General features: G+C 45.1%; 1 protein-coding gene across 1 annotated transcript in view; it reads left to right on the top strand.

Moving 5' to 3' along the window:
* The window catches only part of INPP5D (inositol polyphosphate-5-phosphatase D), a 50,863-nt gene extending 37,913 nt beyond the window's left edge, over window positions 1-12,950 (top strand). Inside the window, exons 12-26 of the mRNA XM_041467548.1 lie at window positions 514-710; window positions 1,480-1,597; window positions 2,068-2,164; window positions 3,204-3,342; window positions 4,009-4,117; window positions 4,272-4,360; window positions 4,596-4,677; window positions 5,834-5,923; window positions 6,080-6,193; window positions 7,320-7,402; window positions 8,243-8,459; window positions 9,197-9,290; window positions 9,525-9,632; window positions 10,130-10,399; window positions 12,353-12,950. Of these exons, the coding sequence (XP_041323482.1) occupies window positions 514-710; window positions 1,480-1,597; window positions 2,068-2,164; window positions 3,204-3,342; window positions 4,009-4,117; window positions 4,272-4,360; window positions 4,596-4,677; window positions 5,834-5,923; window positions 6,080-6,193; window positions 7,320-7,402; window positions 8,243-8,459; window positions 9,197-9,290; window positions 9,525-9,632; window positions 10,130-10,399; window positions 12,353-12,950 (2,405 nt within the window). The remainder of the gene's footprint in view (window positions 1-513; window positions 711-1,479; window positions 1,598-2,067; window positions 2,165-3,203; window positions 3,343-4,008; window positions 4,118-4,271; window positions 4,361-4,595; window positions 4,678-5,833; window positions 5,924-6,079; window positions 6,194-7,319; window positions 7,403-8,242; window positions 8,460-9,196; window positions 9,291-9,524; window positions 9,633-10,129; window positions 10,400-12,352) is intronic.
* The last annotated feature ends 285 nt before the right edge of the window (window positions 12,951-13,235 follow it).

The raw sequence follows: 13,235 nt of genomic DNA on the forward strand, positions 1-13,235 counted from the left end.
ACTGCTACATATGCTGTGACAAAACTGCACATCAGCTGCTCTCATTTGACTAGGGACGGTTCATGTCCAGCCTGGGAAGACAGCTGAGTGTCTGTGGTACTTAGAGAAGGGGACAAAGTGTGGTTGAGGACAGTGGAATATAGGTTATTTTTCTCCCTTTTGGGACAGCAGCCTGGTTCAGCTGCTGTGGGCTGAGCTGTCTGTGTTTGGCCATCCTTAAGGAATAAGGTCAAGGCAGTGGTAGGCCAGGAAGAGTACAGCTCCCTGTTCTCCTGGCTAGCCTTCACCTTGGAAAACTGATCAACAAGAGGAAGGTGGTCAAAGCAGAATCACTTCTTTCTCAGTGACTCAGGTGGGGGTAACATCATTGTTGTCTTAGAATTGTGTGCCCTAGCTGATACAAAAGTGATATGAGATATGAAGCCCATCATTTGTGTCCCCATGTGTTATCTTCATCCTGGTTTTGACAGGACATGCTCTGACTTCCTCTGGTGTTTGATGTCTTAATAAAAGGTGCAGCCCCAGCCCCAAAGAAGATCACCTCCTGGTTCCTCTCCAAGGGGCAGGGGAGGACCCGTGACGACACTGCTGACTACATCCCTCACGACATCTATGTGATTGGCACCCAGGAGGATCCCCAGGGGGAGAAGGAATGGCTGGAGACCCTAAGGCAATCTCTGCAGGAGATCACCAGTATCAGCTTCAAAGTGGTGAGGGGTTATTCCAGTTATTGAATGGAACTCAGGGGATGAGGGTGTACATGTTGTACAAATAAAAGAGATGGAAATAAGTGGGATTTTGCCTGTACCTCCTCCCTATCTCTCACTTTATTTTCATTGCATTTGGGTGAAGGAGAATGAACTGAATATGTCTGTGGGCTCCACAAGATGCCCCCCCTGGAGCTGGCTAGATGGACCTGTTGCTATGGACAGTGACAACTCCCCACTCCCCCACCCCCCCCCACCCCGGCCATAGCAGGGACCCTGCCAGCCTAGGAGCAAGGAGAGATGCTGAGCACTCAAGTCGAGTGCTGGTGTTATTTTGACTTTCAAAAAGAAGGAAACCGTTAAACTTCCTGAGCCAGTTGTAGCCTAGATCTCGTCCTAGGCTATTGCACTTTCAAAGTAGGGTTTAACACTACACAGGCAAAGAAGAGAAACTTGAACCTTATTAAGACCAGCTTTGGACATTCCTGGGTTTCAGTGATGTCAAGAAACAAATCTGAGCATATCTGGAAAGCTAACTCCAGATGATTGGGAAACTATTTTGTGCAAGTAAGAATAATCCAAAGATTAACTAGAAAAAAGGACTAGAATATAGCAAGGTTCCAGTATTGATTAAAATGACTGAAGACACATCCTGAGCACAGGAAGAAAATTTCTGCAAAAGTTCTATTGAAGGAGTCAGGAAGGCTGCAGCCACAGTGCAGCTTGGCAAGTAGTTGCAGAAATATAACCTCTACCCTTCCCATTCCTGCAGATAGCCATCCATACCCTCTGGAACATCAGGATCGTTGTCCTGGCCAAGCCAGAACATGAGAACCGCATCAGCCACATCTGCACAGCCAATGTGAAGACAGGCATCGCAAACACGCTGGGTGAGGCACGGGCAGGGCCTGCCCAGGCAGCTGCAATCTGCTCAGCCCAAAGGGAACAGCTCTTCTGCTACAACACTCCTTGGGCAACATTTATGTGACCCTCCTAAAGTTATATCCCACTAGCACTGGTTATATTTTACCCTGTAAGAGAGGAAATCTATTTGTGTGTATACTTAACATACACACACACATATATATAAATATTTATATTCCCAGCAAACACTATTGGATTGCTCTTTCTTGGGTTGCACAAGGAAGTTGCACTTCTCTCCCTTCAACTAATTTTTTTAGCACCCTTAAAAATTTGTTCCCACAATCTGTGCTGTATGCACTAATTTTTTCTGTGTTAAGACAATTTCTCTTCTTCATCCTCCACTTTACTTCATATGTGCTAGGTGCTTTATTATCTTTGCTAGACTCAGCCTGGAGGTGGATTAACTTTTTGTCATTTTTGGATTCCCTTTTGCCAGGTAATAAAGGAGCAGTGGGGGTGTCATTCATGTTTAATGGAACCTCCTTTGGGTTTGTTAACAGCCATTTGACTTCAGGAAGTGAAAAGAAACACAGGTAAGATACATCCTCCCCTCTCAAAAATGACTGTTGAGCCAGGGTGAAATTCTCTGGGCCATGTTTGGAAAGAGAGCCCACCAGACAGGCACAAACATGGTTTCCTGACCATAAAAAAAATTGTTTAATGTCTCCTGAGAGGGCATTTAAACAAGGGACTTCTGCTATGTGGCCATAGCACATGGGTGCAGGGGAAATGAATGGCAAAATTGTTTCAGAGCCAACTGTAAAAGTCTCACACAACACTTGCATGATCTGTCATGAAAACCCACTGCATGAGGAAACCAGTTCCATAATCTACAATGTATTGGAGAAATGTGGGAAGGCTTTTCCCATCCCAAAATAATGTGCTGAAGGGGACCATCTTCCTTCTCACTGTGAGCCCTAGGGCACAGCTGAGAAAGATCCTTCAGGAATACCAGCAGGGAGGTGTAGAACAGGAATATCCCCACTGTGACTAATCTCTATACCCAGCTGTGAAATAAGTGTTTGTGGATTAAGCAGGTTCTGGTCAGCACAGGACTGGAAGGCAAAGATCCTGACACCACTGGGAAATCAGTGCCCACACTGGGAGGAGCTGGAGCAGTTGGAAGGAGTGGTTTTGAAAGTGAAGAGGACTTGAAATTAAGAGTTTGGCCTTGCCATCTTTCCCAGTGCAGGAAACAGATGGTGTGAGATTTCTGTACAGGATCTTTGCTACTGATGAAGTAGAAAAACTTCTATTGAAGGGTTCCTCAGAAGGGTTCCTGGAAGAGCTGCCAAAATCTAGTTATGTGTTTGCTGCTGAAACCTGAAAGAAACAATCTAATGCTAGGTTTCTAGGACATGTAGCTCAGAAAAGCATAGCTCCAGAAGGCAGCAGAACTGGCTTCAGGAGCACACTCCCTGGGCCTGTCTGCTGGGGTGGCAGGTTCTGAGTTTCTGATCTATTCCTCTGTAGCAGCTCCTTCCTGGTAAAGCTTCAGCCTCTGCCATCCCAGGCATTTGGAAATTGCATGGCAATTTAGGATGTCAGGCAGATGTTTTCTTGTCTTGACAGACGCAACCAGAACTACACGAACATCCTGCGCTTCCTGACACTGGGAGATAAGAAACTGAGTCCATTTAACATCACTCATCGCTTTACTCATCTTTTCTGGCTGGGAGACTTGAACTACCGTGTGGAACAGCCCCCGACGGTGCGGGATGCTGCAGGAGGCTCTGCAGGGACAGCACGCTCTGTTGCTATAGGAGAGCTCTCTTCTTCCAATCTAGGGCAACATGACAAAAAGAGGGGTGACAGAAGGGACCCCCAGGGCGTGAGTGTGGCCCCAGTTGAAGGAGAGTAAGGAAATCCCCTTTGCCCTCTCCAAGGATTAATGGACCCAGGAATGCCATCTGGCACACTTTGCTGCTTCAGGCAGCCTTGGTTCCCCAAACCTCCCGATTTTCCTTCCCACTGTGAATAAGCATCTGTCCCTGAATGGCTCCAGATATTGCCTTTCTGCTCTGGTTGGTGAGCTTGGAATGGCTCAAAGAGGCCCTCAGGAACAGGCAAGCCCTCATAAATACTGGATAGGTTTCAGTATGTGGGAGAAAACACCAAGCTTGGTGTCAATGTGCATGTCGTTGTGATTGTGTGTTCTTGTGTGGGGGATGTGTGGGGCATTTCAGTACCTGTTTTGATAGACACATGTTCAGCCACACAAAAAAGGCTGGGGCTTTTCAGTGATGGGAAGGACAGGGAAGTGGCAGGGGCTACAGCTCTGTCAAACAGTTCAGGAGCACTTACCAGTTAACCTGTGAAGGGAGTATTTAGAAGAGCTTTTGCATCATCTGCAGTTCTGCTGTTTCCCTGTTGGCAGGAAGCAGAGAATATTATCCAGAAGATCAGGCAGCAGCAGTATCCGGAGCTGCTGGCTTTCGACCAGCTTCTCCTCGAGAGAAGAGACCAAAAGGTGTTCCTGCAGTTCGGTGAGATCCTGAACTGGTTGGCAGGTTCTTCTGCTACATCCACAGGCTTTCTCTGCCAGCCCCAACATGGGGCAGGTGTACAGGGCAGTGGCTCTCTTGCCCAGGTGAGGGTTCCCAATGGCCAAGCTGTAACCAAGCTCTTTCCCTGTTTTAGAGGAAGAGGAGATTACTTTTGCTCCAACCTACCGCTTTGAGAGAGGCACCCGGGAGAAGTATGTTTACACCAAGCAAAAAGCTACAGGGGTAGGTTGAAACTGATTTCCCTTCAGAGGTATGTGGCAGAGCTGTGACAGCAACTCCTGCAGAAGAAAGTGACCTAAACCAGTCTCTGTGTTTTCTGTCCTTGTGTTTTGAAAGGAGTCAATATAAACAAAAAGACTTGACACAAATAGATGGTGCTTGGGTGAATGAATTTCCTGTTATTTTGTGAACTGGCCCTTTCCATTCTTCTTGACACTACTTTTCTTTTGGTTTGCAGATGAAGTACAACTTGCCATCCTGGTGTGATCGAGTGCTCTGGAAATCCTACCCCATGGTGCACGTTGTGTGTCAGTCCTATGGTGGGTGGAGAACAGATTGTTGATAGCAAGGCAACCAGTCTGAAACGGAAATGATTCAGAACAGAGTCTGTAGGATCTCCCTGCACTGCCAGGCACTCAGCATAGAGGGACCTGATGTTAAAAGAGGCGGAGGGGAGCCAAAATCTCTCTGCCTGTAACCTTACAGAGCTGGGAATTAATTCTGTTATTCTTTAATATGCAGAACACCACCTGGACAGTTGCAGCTGTCCAACTTTAGACCATGCTGTAGGATATTTTACACCACTTATTTCTTGACAGCAACCACCACTTTTCCTGTGCAGTCACTACCAGGAACTCCTGACAGTGAATGCCAGCAGGACAGACCCTGTGCGCACAGTCCGGTCTGCAGAGACTGGAGCTGCAAACACATCTCTTGTATCAAATCATATTCCAGAAGAACTGTGTGGTACCAAGAGCCTGTTCCCTTTCCTGCTGAGAAGCATCACTAAAGTGCAGTTCAGGGAAGAGAAAAAGCCCACAAAACCTGTTTAATAAAAGACTCAAATACCAGTTCCTGAAATGTCATCAACTATTTGTAGGACCGAGCATCTGAGTATGCTGTTCATGGTTTCCTATGTGTAGATTGGGAGCATGGCTGTGGAAGTCTCTCAAGGACAAGGCAGGCTGATCTGATCACAGAGCCCATGATGCTGAGGCGTGGGGTTGAATAGGCCTCTCTGGAATGACTGGGTCTGCTGGAACTCTGTGTGTGTTTAGATACAATCAGGCCTTGGTCACCCACTGTTAACTTTGGGCCAGGAGCAAACTTTGTAGCACTGAAGCAACACCAGTGTATTCTTGTGTGATTTCCTGCCATATTAGAGCTATACTTAGCTGTGCATGTTGCAGAGGTAACCAGGAAGCCTGTAAGAGCTTTTTGTACAGGAGGAATGTAACACTGACAGTCATCTACAAAACAGTACAGTAAAATGGCATCCATTAACCAAATCTTTCTGTATTCTGACAGAAGAGTTACATTCATGTGTACTGACAGGAGTTTATGTAGAGAAACACTTTTGACTAGAGACAGTTACCAGAGAGACTGTTACATTTTCTGGAAAATTACTGAATAATATTTCTTTGGCAGTGATCTCCCTGGAGCAGGGCAGTAATCTTCCTCCCTTTCTCCTGGCAGGCTGCACCACTGACATCATGACAAGTGACCACAGTCCTGTGTTTGCCACCTTTGAAGTGGGAGTCACCTCACAGTTTGTTTCCAAGAACGGTCAGTCAGGTTGGGTGCATGTGTGCCATCTTCACCTTGGATACAGAATGCAGTGCTTTGTATATGCTGAGAGAAAGCTGATTCTTTAAAAGTCCACTCAAAAATGCTCTCTATCTCCTGCTGAAAGTGACATTATTTTCTCTTCCTCTTTCCTAGACTCCAAATACACAGATTCCCAAGGGGAGATAGAGTTCCTGCACTGCTACGCTACTCTGAAGACCAAGTCCCAGACCAAGTTCTACATTGAGTTTCATTCTAGCTGCTTAGAAAGTATGGGTTTGCCTATCTTTATTGTTTCTGTCAAAGTTTTCTGCATGTTTGGATTAGTTTTCCTTTGTCTTGTTTTGATCTGAAAAACAGCTATGTGGATTGTTCGTTCCAATGCATAAAAAGGGATGTCCTAAAGATTTGCTGTAGTTTGCAAGACATTCTATACTATCAGCAATACAGTCCAAACCCCATAGCCAAGGTAGCTGTAATCCATGCTTAGACATGTAGCCTTCCAACAGTTTTTCCACCTTGTTTGTCAGTCTGGTAATTCCTTTCTTGATGGGAAACATATATATCTTGCTTATCACACAGAAAATGCCTACATAGTAAAGACATGATTGATTAAATTTCTATTTGTGCCTGTTACAAATGATCAGGTGATTTCAAAATGAAGCATCTGCATTATCCTAGCAAAAATAATTTTAAATAATTGAATTAACCTGGTTTAACAAAAAATAAGTCAGAGGATCAGCTAAAAGGGAAATGAATGCTAGTGATGTGACTTTGTAAGTGGGACTGTGTACCCCGCAGCACCGCAGATTTCACTGCCTGTGCCCATGCTGTGGGGCTGAGTCTCAGCTGTTTATGTAACACGAGCCTACGTGCCCTTGCTGTGGGTTTTTTAAAGCAATCTCCCATCACAGAACTGCTCTTGTAAGTGGGACAGCAAGCCTTTGGTGGATGCTTCATCACATTATCGCATGTCAGAGCGCTGTGTCAAAGACAGTTCCATAAAAGATTATTTTTTGGCTGTATCAAAATTTGCATAAATTTCTATGGAAACAGTGTATTACAAATCTTAAATTAGAATTTCAAAAGTATGCTATCTTGAGTGGCGTAGGAAGAGCTGTCATGTTCCTATCCTCCGGTCCATGTATGCACTGATCTCCTCAGTGCCAAGTTTAACTGCAAAATGAAACCATTTAACAATGCTCTAGCAAAACCACTTGCAAATTTACTGTGTAAAAATTCATCCAAAGCTCAGAATTTAAGCTTCTTAATACTTTTAAAATTTGCGTCCAAGTAGGAAAATAATTGTAGGCTTTTTGGAGACATAGTGAAGAGGATTTGTAGCCCAGTTCTTGCTGTCTCTCTCCTGGTAAACTCCTTTCTTGTCCCTTTGCAGGCTTTGTAAAGAGCCAGGAAGGAGAAAATGAGGATGGAAATGAAGGGGAGCTTGTGGTAAAGTTTGTCGAGGCACTTCCAAAGGTAAACTGGGACAATACCTCCATATTCGTATGGAAGAGAAGCTTCCACTTTCATCCCATAAGAAACGTTAGGTCTTTTACTTTCATAAATACTACTTTCAGGAATATTGTTGTGGTCTTGTTTACACTTAAAGGAACTGTAAGAATGCAGGATGGGCTTAGGCTAAACAGAGTATGTTGTAAGCAGGAAAGGACTTTCATATGTCAGTGTACTTACATATCTATGAAGAATTTTGCTGATGTGATTATGCCATTCAAAACCATGACTTTTTTTTCTCTTTTTTTTTTTAGAACTCAACATATACAGAAATATATATTCACTGTGGGCAATGTTTTGTGAAGTAATTATGATTAAAGGAATATGAACTCAAAGCAACAACCTGTGTGAGCTTTACCAGCTCTGAAAGAGCAGTGGTTTAAAAAGAAAGTCCTTTACAGGAAGTAAATCAGGAGTCAGCATGTTTAAATGCATTTATTCAGAACATACAAATCCTGTTTCACTTGCACTTACTTGAGGCATTCCTCCTGGCTACAGAAAAGTATTTGGCTGTGCTTGTGGCTGCCAGATTGTCACCAGCCAGAGAATGCAGTCCTTGTCCACAGAAGGCTCTTTGCCTAAATCCCATTAACAGCAATAGCAGCCATAGGCTCCTCTTTTCCTTACCAGGAGTGGAAGCTCAGAACCCTGAGGTTACTCACAGGTAACTTTGATGCTCAAATCCTTCACACACACATGAAGTGAAATAAATGCCCCTAATTTCTCAGAGATATTAGGCTCCTTACTGTGATCCAAAGCAGATTCTCTCCAGTAATTACATACCTGTCAGTGCATTGGTAGTAGATGACACAAAATATTTCAGTGCTTTGTTTCTCAGTCCCAGCCTCATTGTCTCCCTGTTGTCCTTTAGGGGAAGGCTGCATTGCCTTGCGAATAGAAGCAACAGAATCCTTAGCTCCAATCCATACTGTGCTCACACACCATGGAGAGAAAACGGGGATCTTCCAAGGTGAAATCAAGTTACAAACGTCACAAGGAAAACAGAGAGAGAAGCTGTATGGTAAGGAACATCATCATCTCTGCAATGCTCACACTAGAGAATGCTCACCTCAAAAGATTTCTGATAACTGTCAAGGAATTGAAAATTATTTCTACAGTGCCTGTAGTCACAGAGAATGCTTTTGACGCAGAGTGCAAGGAGGTGTGAGTATGGTTAGCTCTCAGGAGTATACCTGTACTCTTTCAGGAAGACAGAACAATTGGATTCTGTGGGGTTTTTCATCAGTCAAGTAAATTCAGCAGACTGAGAGAGCCCCCTGTCTGTTACCTGCACTGGTTTTATTGAAAGGGGATCCCTTACTTCCATTTGTGACATGGCACACTCCATGCCAAGCTCTCCCTGCTCCAGTCATCCTGGGGAGCAAAGAGTATGTCAGGCTCTCAATGAGCACTTTCTTAGCTAGAAGATCACAAACTTTGCTTTTTTCACCTTGCTATCTGTTGTTCTCATAGTACAGAAACAGCCATTTACAATTATTCATTATATTTACAATTATTCTCTATGGTAGAATGACTGTATATGTCTATTTGGGTCATGACCTTTGTATTTCAAGACACGTTTCTTCCTCTGTCAACAAGACATGACATGTATTAGTGGATAGTTGAAAACATAACAGCAATAACAGTTTAAAACTGTCCATCACTCTGATGGACAAAAAGATACTTTATTGAACGTGGGAACACAGAAAACTTGAGCAGATAGACTCTGGAGATATGTGTGCCCCTTCTTTCCTTCAGATTTTGTCAAGATTGAACGTGATGAAATCACTGGTCAGAAACCAAAAAACATCAGCAATTTAGAGCCTAACAAAGACTGGGATCCAGCTAACAGGTAAAGGGCAAGTGGGTAAGTCAGTTCCAGGAAAATGGTTGGCACCATAAATGCAAAGTTTGGCTTGCTGTGGGAAAAGCATCAATAGGTGTGCTGAGCACGGGGAAGCTGCTTTGTGGCTCTGTGGTCAGGACTGGTCAATGCTCCTGTGCCCAAAAGTTCAAAAGCTGAGAATGCATTAGCCAGAATGGGTCCCTGAACCCTCTTAAAAAAAGGCCTTCATATTTCCAACAGAAAGTCAAAATCTACTCATCTGATGGCCAGAGAGGCAGCAGCCATCGCTCGCTACTGGGGGAGTGCTGTCTCTTCTCCAGACAGCCCGGGAAAGGAGGATATTTTACGGTAACCTTGCCACCTTACCTCTGACAGCTTGGGGTGGGAAGCTATGCTCAAACTGCCTGGCTTTTCCTTTCCAAGAGTCATAGCTTGAGCCTGAGTAAGGCTGTCCTTTCACCTTTTTTCACTGGTGCTTTTCCTTGAGGGTAGCTTCTGGCTGGGCCCAGAAACATATGACAGCTCTCATATGTGGCTGCAGAAGCTGAATGCTCTCTGCAGCCTGGAAAGGGAAGCATCTGCTACAGCTGCAGGAACTATTTTGGGGGTGGGGGAGGTTGTCTTGACCCAGCTGCTTCCTCTCCAGTGACCAAGGGGAATGAGGCACTAACAGGACTCCCACTTTTTCCCTGATTCTGAAGCAACAGTGAACAAAAAAAAAATAAGGCAGGTATTGAATCTAAGCGGTCATTGGGTACTAACTCCTTTGAAGCTGGCAGGGAGACAAAAAACCCCAAATGTATTTGTGCATGTGCCTCCCTAACAATATTTCTTCTCTTGAGCAGCTCCACCACCACAGACATCAGCAACCCCAACTACCTGGGCATGGCTTCCTTCTCTCAGCAGCCCTCTGCAACCTGCCAGCTTAAGCAGACATCTTCATCAGAGCAGCCACCTTCCCTCTGGAACTATGAGCAGCAGTCCAAAGAGAACACCTCCCTAATGGGGCAGAGTCACTCATCCTCCACATCACCCTCCTTGTCACCTCTATCTCCAAAACCATCCCTCCAGCCTACAGCAAACAGAAGCATTTGTAATTGGAATCAAGAGTACCAGTGAGTGTTTGAATTTTGCACTGAGGCTGGGCTCCTCTCTCCTGTCATTCTGCACAGTCACTGTTTCATTATCTGTTTAGAGAGTTCAAGGTGCAGCATATTCTTTACATATTTTATCTCTAGAATGAGAAAGATAAGTGAAGGTCACAAGTACAGAATCACATATTCAAAGAAAACTAGTGTAGCAGTTCCTCAGACTTTTGTGAAAGGAAAGCCAAAGATAATGAGTTAAACTTACAATTAAATAATGGAATCTTAGAATCATAGAATGGTTTAGATTGGAATGGACCTTAAAGCTTATCTCATTTCACCCCCTGTCATGGGTAGGGATACCTTCCACTATTCCAGAGTGCTTCAAGCCCCATGCAACCTGCCTTGGATGCTTCCAGGGATGGCACAGCTTCTCTGTGCCAGGGCCTCAGCACCCTTCTTCCTAACATCCAACCTAAATCTCTCCTCTTCTATTTTAAAACCTCCCCCTTGTCCTGTCACTATCTGCACCCTCCCTCCTTTGTGTAAGCCCCCTTTAGGCACTGGAAGGCTGCAGTGAAGACTCCTTGGAGTCTTTTCCTGACTGAACAGCCTATTGTCTCAACCTGATATATGTAGGTCTAATTCTCTACCAAAAGAAGAGAAGGAGAAGTTTACAAAGTTGACTGTAATAACAAAGAATAAAAGGGGGGAGTGTGGCATAGAATTTCCCCTGGATAGGAAGGAGAGGTCCTTCGTGTGTTATATGTGAAGTACTTTCACTGAATTTCTACTGACACGATAAAAATGTCCAGCTGCTGCAGAAGCTACACTCCATGTATTGCCTCTATGACAAGCCTTGATGCAGAATTTCATCTGGCAACTGAAAATATCCCATCCCTTCCCAGCTTAGTGAGGTGATGAGGCTACTTCACACTAGTGCATGTATGCCATCTGTGTCCTTGTTGCAGACCTCTTCACTGCCAAGAGACAACTGCTCTTTGAGCTGGGCTGGAGCTCCTTGGTAAATGGGTGTGGCACTCTGGAAGTCAAAACTCGCAGTAGTCAGAGCTGCCAGCACTGCTGGGGTCTGTTCTGTACCCAGCAGTGCTCCATCATGGCTCAGCTCTCTGCTCCAGCATGCGCTGACTGCCAGAGAAGAGCTTGACACATGGAACAGAACTCATCCGAAGACACCCAAAGAACATATGCCACTCACCTCTACTCCACTCTGCTCAGTGATATTGTGGCTGATTTTTTAAGTACTTTGCAGGTGAAAGCCTAGCCAAATCAAATCTAGTGACTCAAACCCATAGGACCTGCTGGGTCCCATTGTACACCTGTGCAGTCATTCCAGGCTGAGCTGCAGCTCAAAGGGCTCTGCTGGGAATGCACATGGATTGTCTCACCCTACAGCAGAGCTATTACTCTTACACTGTGCATTTGGGTGCATTAAGGAAATTTATCCCTTCCTTAGGAATACCATGCTGCACTGGTAGCAAGAAGAGATTGACCTAGTTGTAAAATGCCACAGTATGATGTGAGCTCTTATTTTAAGCCTCTAGACAACCATTTCCATCTTCTCTGCGAGATCTGAAGATTAATATTCAAATTCAGATTTGTGTGTGTCGCAGAGTCATCAAAGGACCTGGCACAGTTTGGCTCGGTAGTTTATCTGTCTTTAAAAAGAAGCCAAACATCACTGACAGAACTGTAACCTAGCAAGGAGTTTACACAGTGCTATGCATATCTGCTCTCTATCACGTTACTAATGATTAAACAAAGTAAAACACACTTCTGTTCTCTCTGTTAAACACACTTTTGTTCTCCCTCCCCGAATTTAATTGTTTTCCTGTTGCCTCTTCAGGCAGTCAGTTTAATTTGCTCACACTCATTTACTATTCATGTCCTCTCTAAATCAGTCAGTGACTCTCTTGCCTGCTCTTCACAAGTCTCCTTTTTACCCTACTTGCATGACTGTAGGCTGCCTGACATGGGGAAATCCACAGCCGAGCCTGTGCTGCAGGAGGAGGGGCAGCAAAGGCCAGAGATGTTTGAGAACCCACTGTATGGCTCCATGGGCTCCAAGGGCAAGGTGGCCCCCAAGAAAGAGCAGGAATATCCCAAGGCCTTGTGGAAAGAGCAGCCGCCACTGCCTGAGCAGAGCTGTCATCTCACAAAGCCACAGGAGCCTGAGTGCAGCAAGACCTTTGGCAAACAGCCATCACCACCTTTCCTGGTGCCCACACAGCGATTCCGGTCCTACACTTCATCCTACCAACTGGAAGAAAAGAATACAGGGGAAAAGAACCAAGGCAAACCAAAGATGACAACACCATTGGAAAACTCGGCACCGCTCAAAAAACTCATGAAGCCATCAAGGGCTGAAGTCAGCCTGAGCATCCAGGGACAGCAGAACAAGCCACCCCTGCCCTCCAAGAGCCGGGCAGTGCTGGACATGCAGAACTCCAAGGGCCGTGACTATCGGGACAGTTCAGAGCTGCCGCACTCTGGGAAGCACCGGATGGAGGAGGGCCCAGTCAGCAGGACAACTACACCGGTGCGTTACTCGGGGGAATGAAGTGGGGTGGGAGATGTCACTGTGACTCCAGTAGTATTGGCTCAGTCACTAAGTCCTCACTCCATGGTTCCTATCCAAGCTCAGTGCTGTCCCACAAACCTACAGGGCTTGCAGAGCAAGGGGTGCCAGGGAATATCCTAAAGCAGTATTGCTGCAGAGGATGGCATGCTGTGAAACTATGGCCTTTATTGTATTTGCGGGATCCCTCGTGGCAGGAAGGAATGATGAATCTTACTCCATGTTCTCAGAAGGCTAAGTTATTATTTTATGATACTATATTATATT

Source organism: Pyrgilauda ruficollis, unplaced genomic scaffold, assembly GCF_017590135.1.
Source record: "Pyrgilauda ruficollis isolate IOZ18807 unplaced genomic scaffold, ASM1759013v1 scaffold209, whole genome shotgun sequence".
NCBI classification, from domain to species: domain Eukaryota; kingdom Metazoa; phylum Chordata; class Aves; order Passeriformes; family Passeridae; genus Pyrgilauda; species Pyrgilauda ruficollis.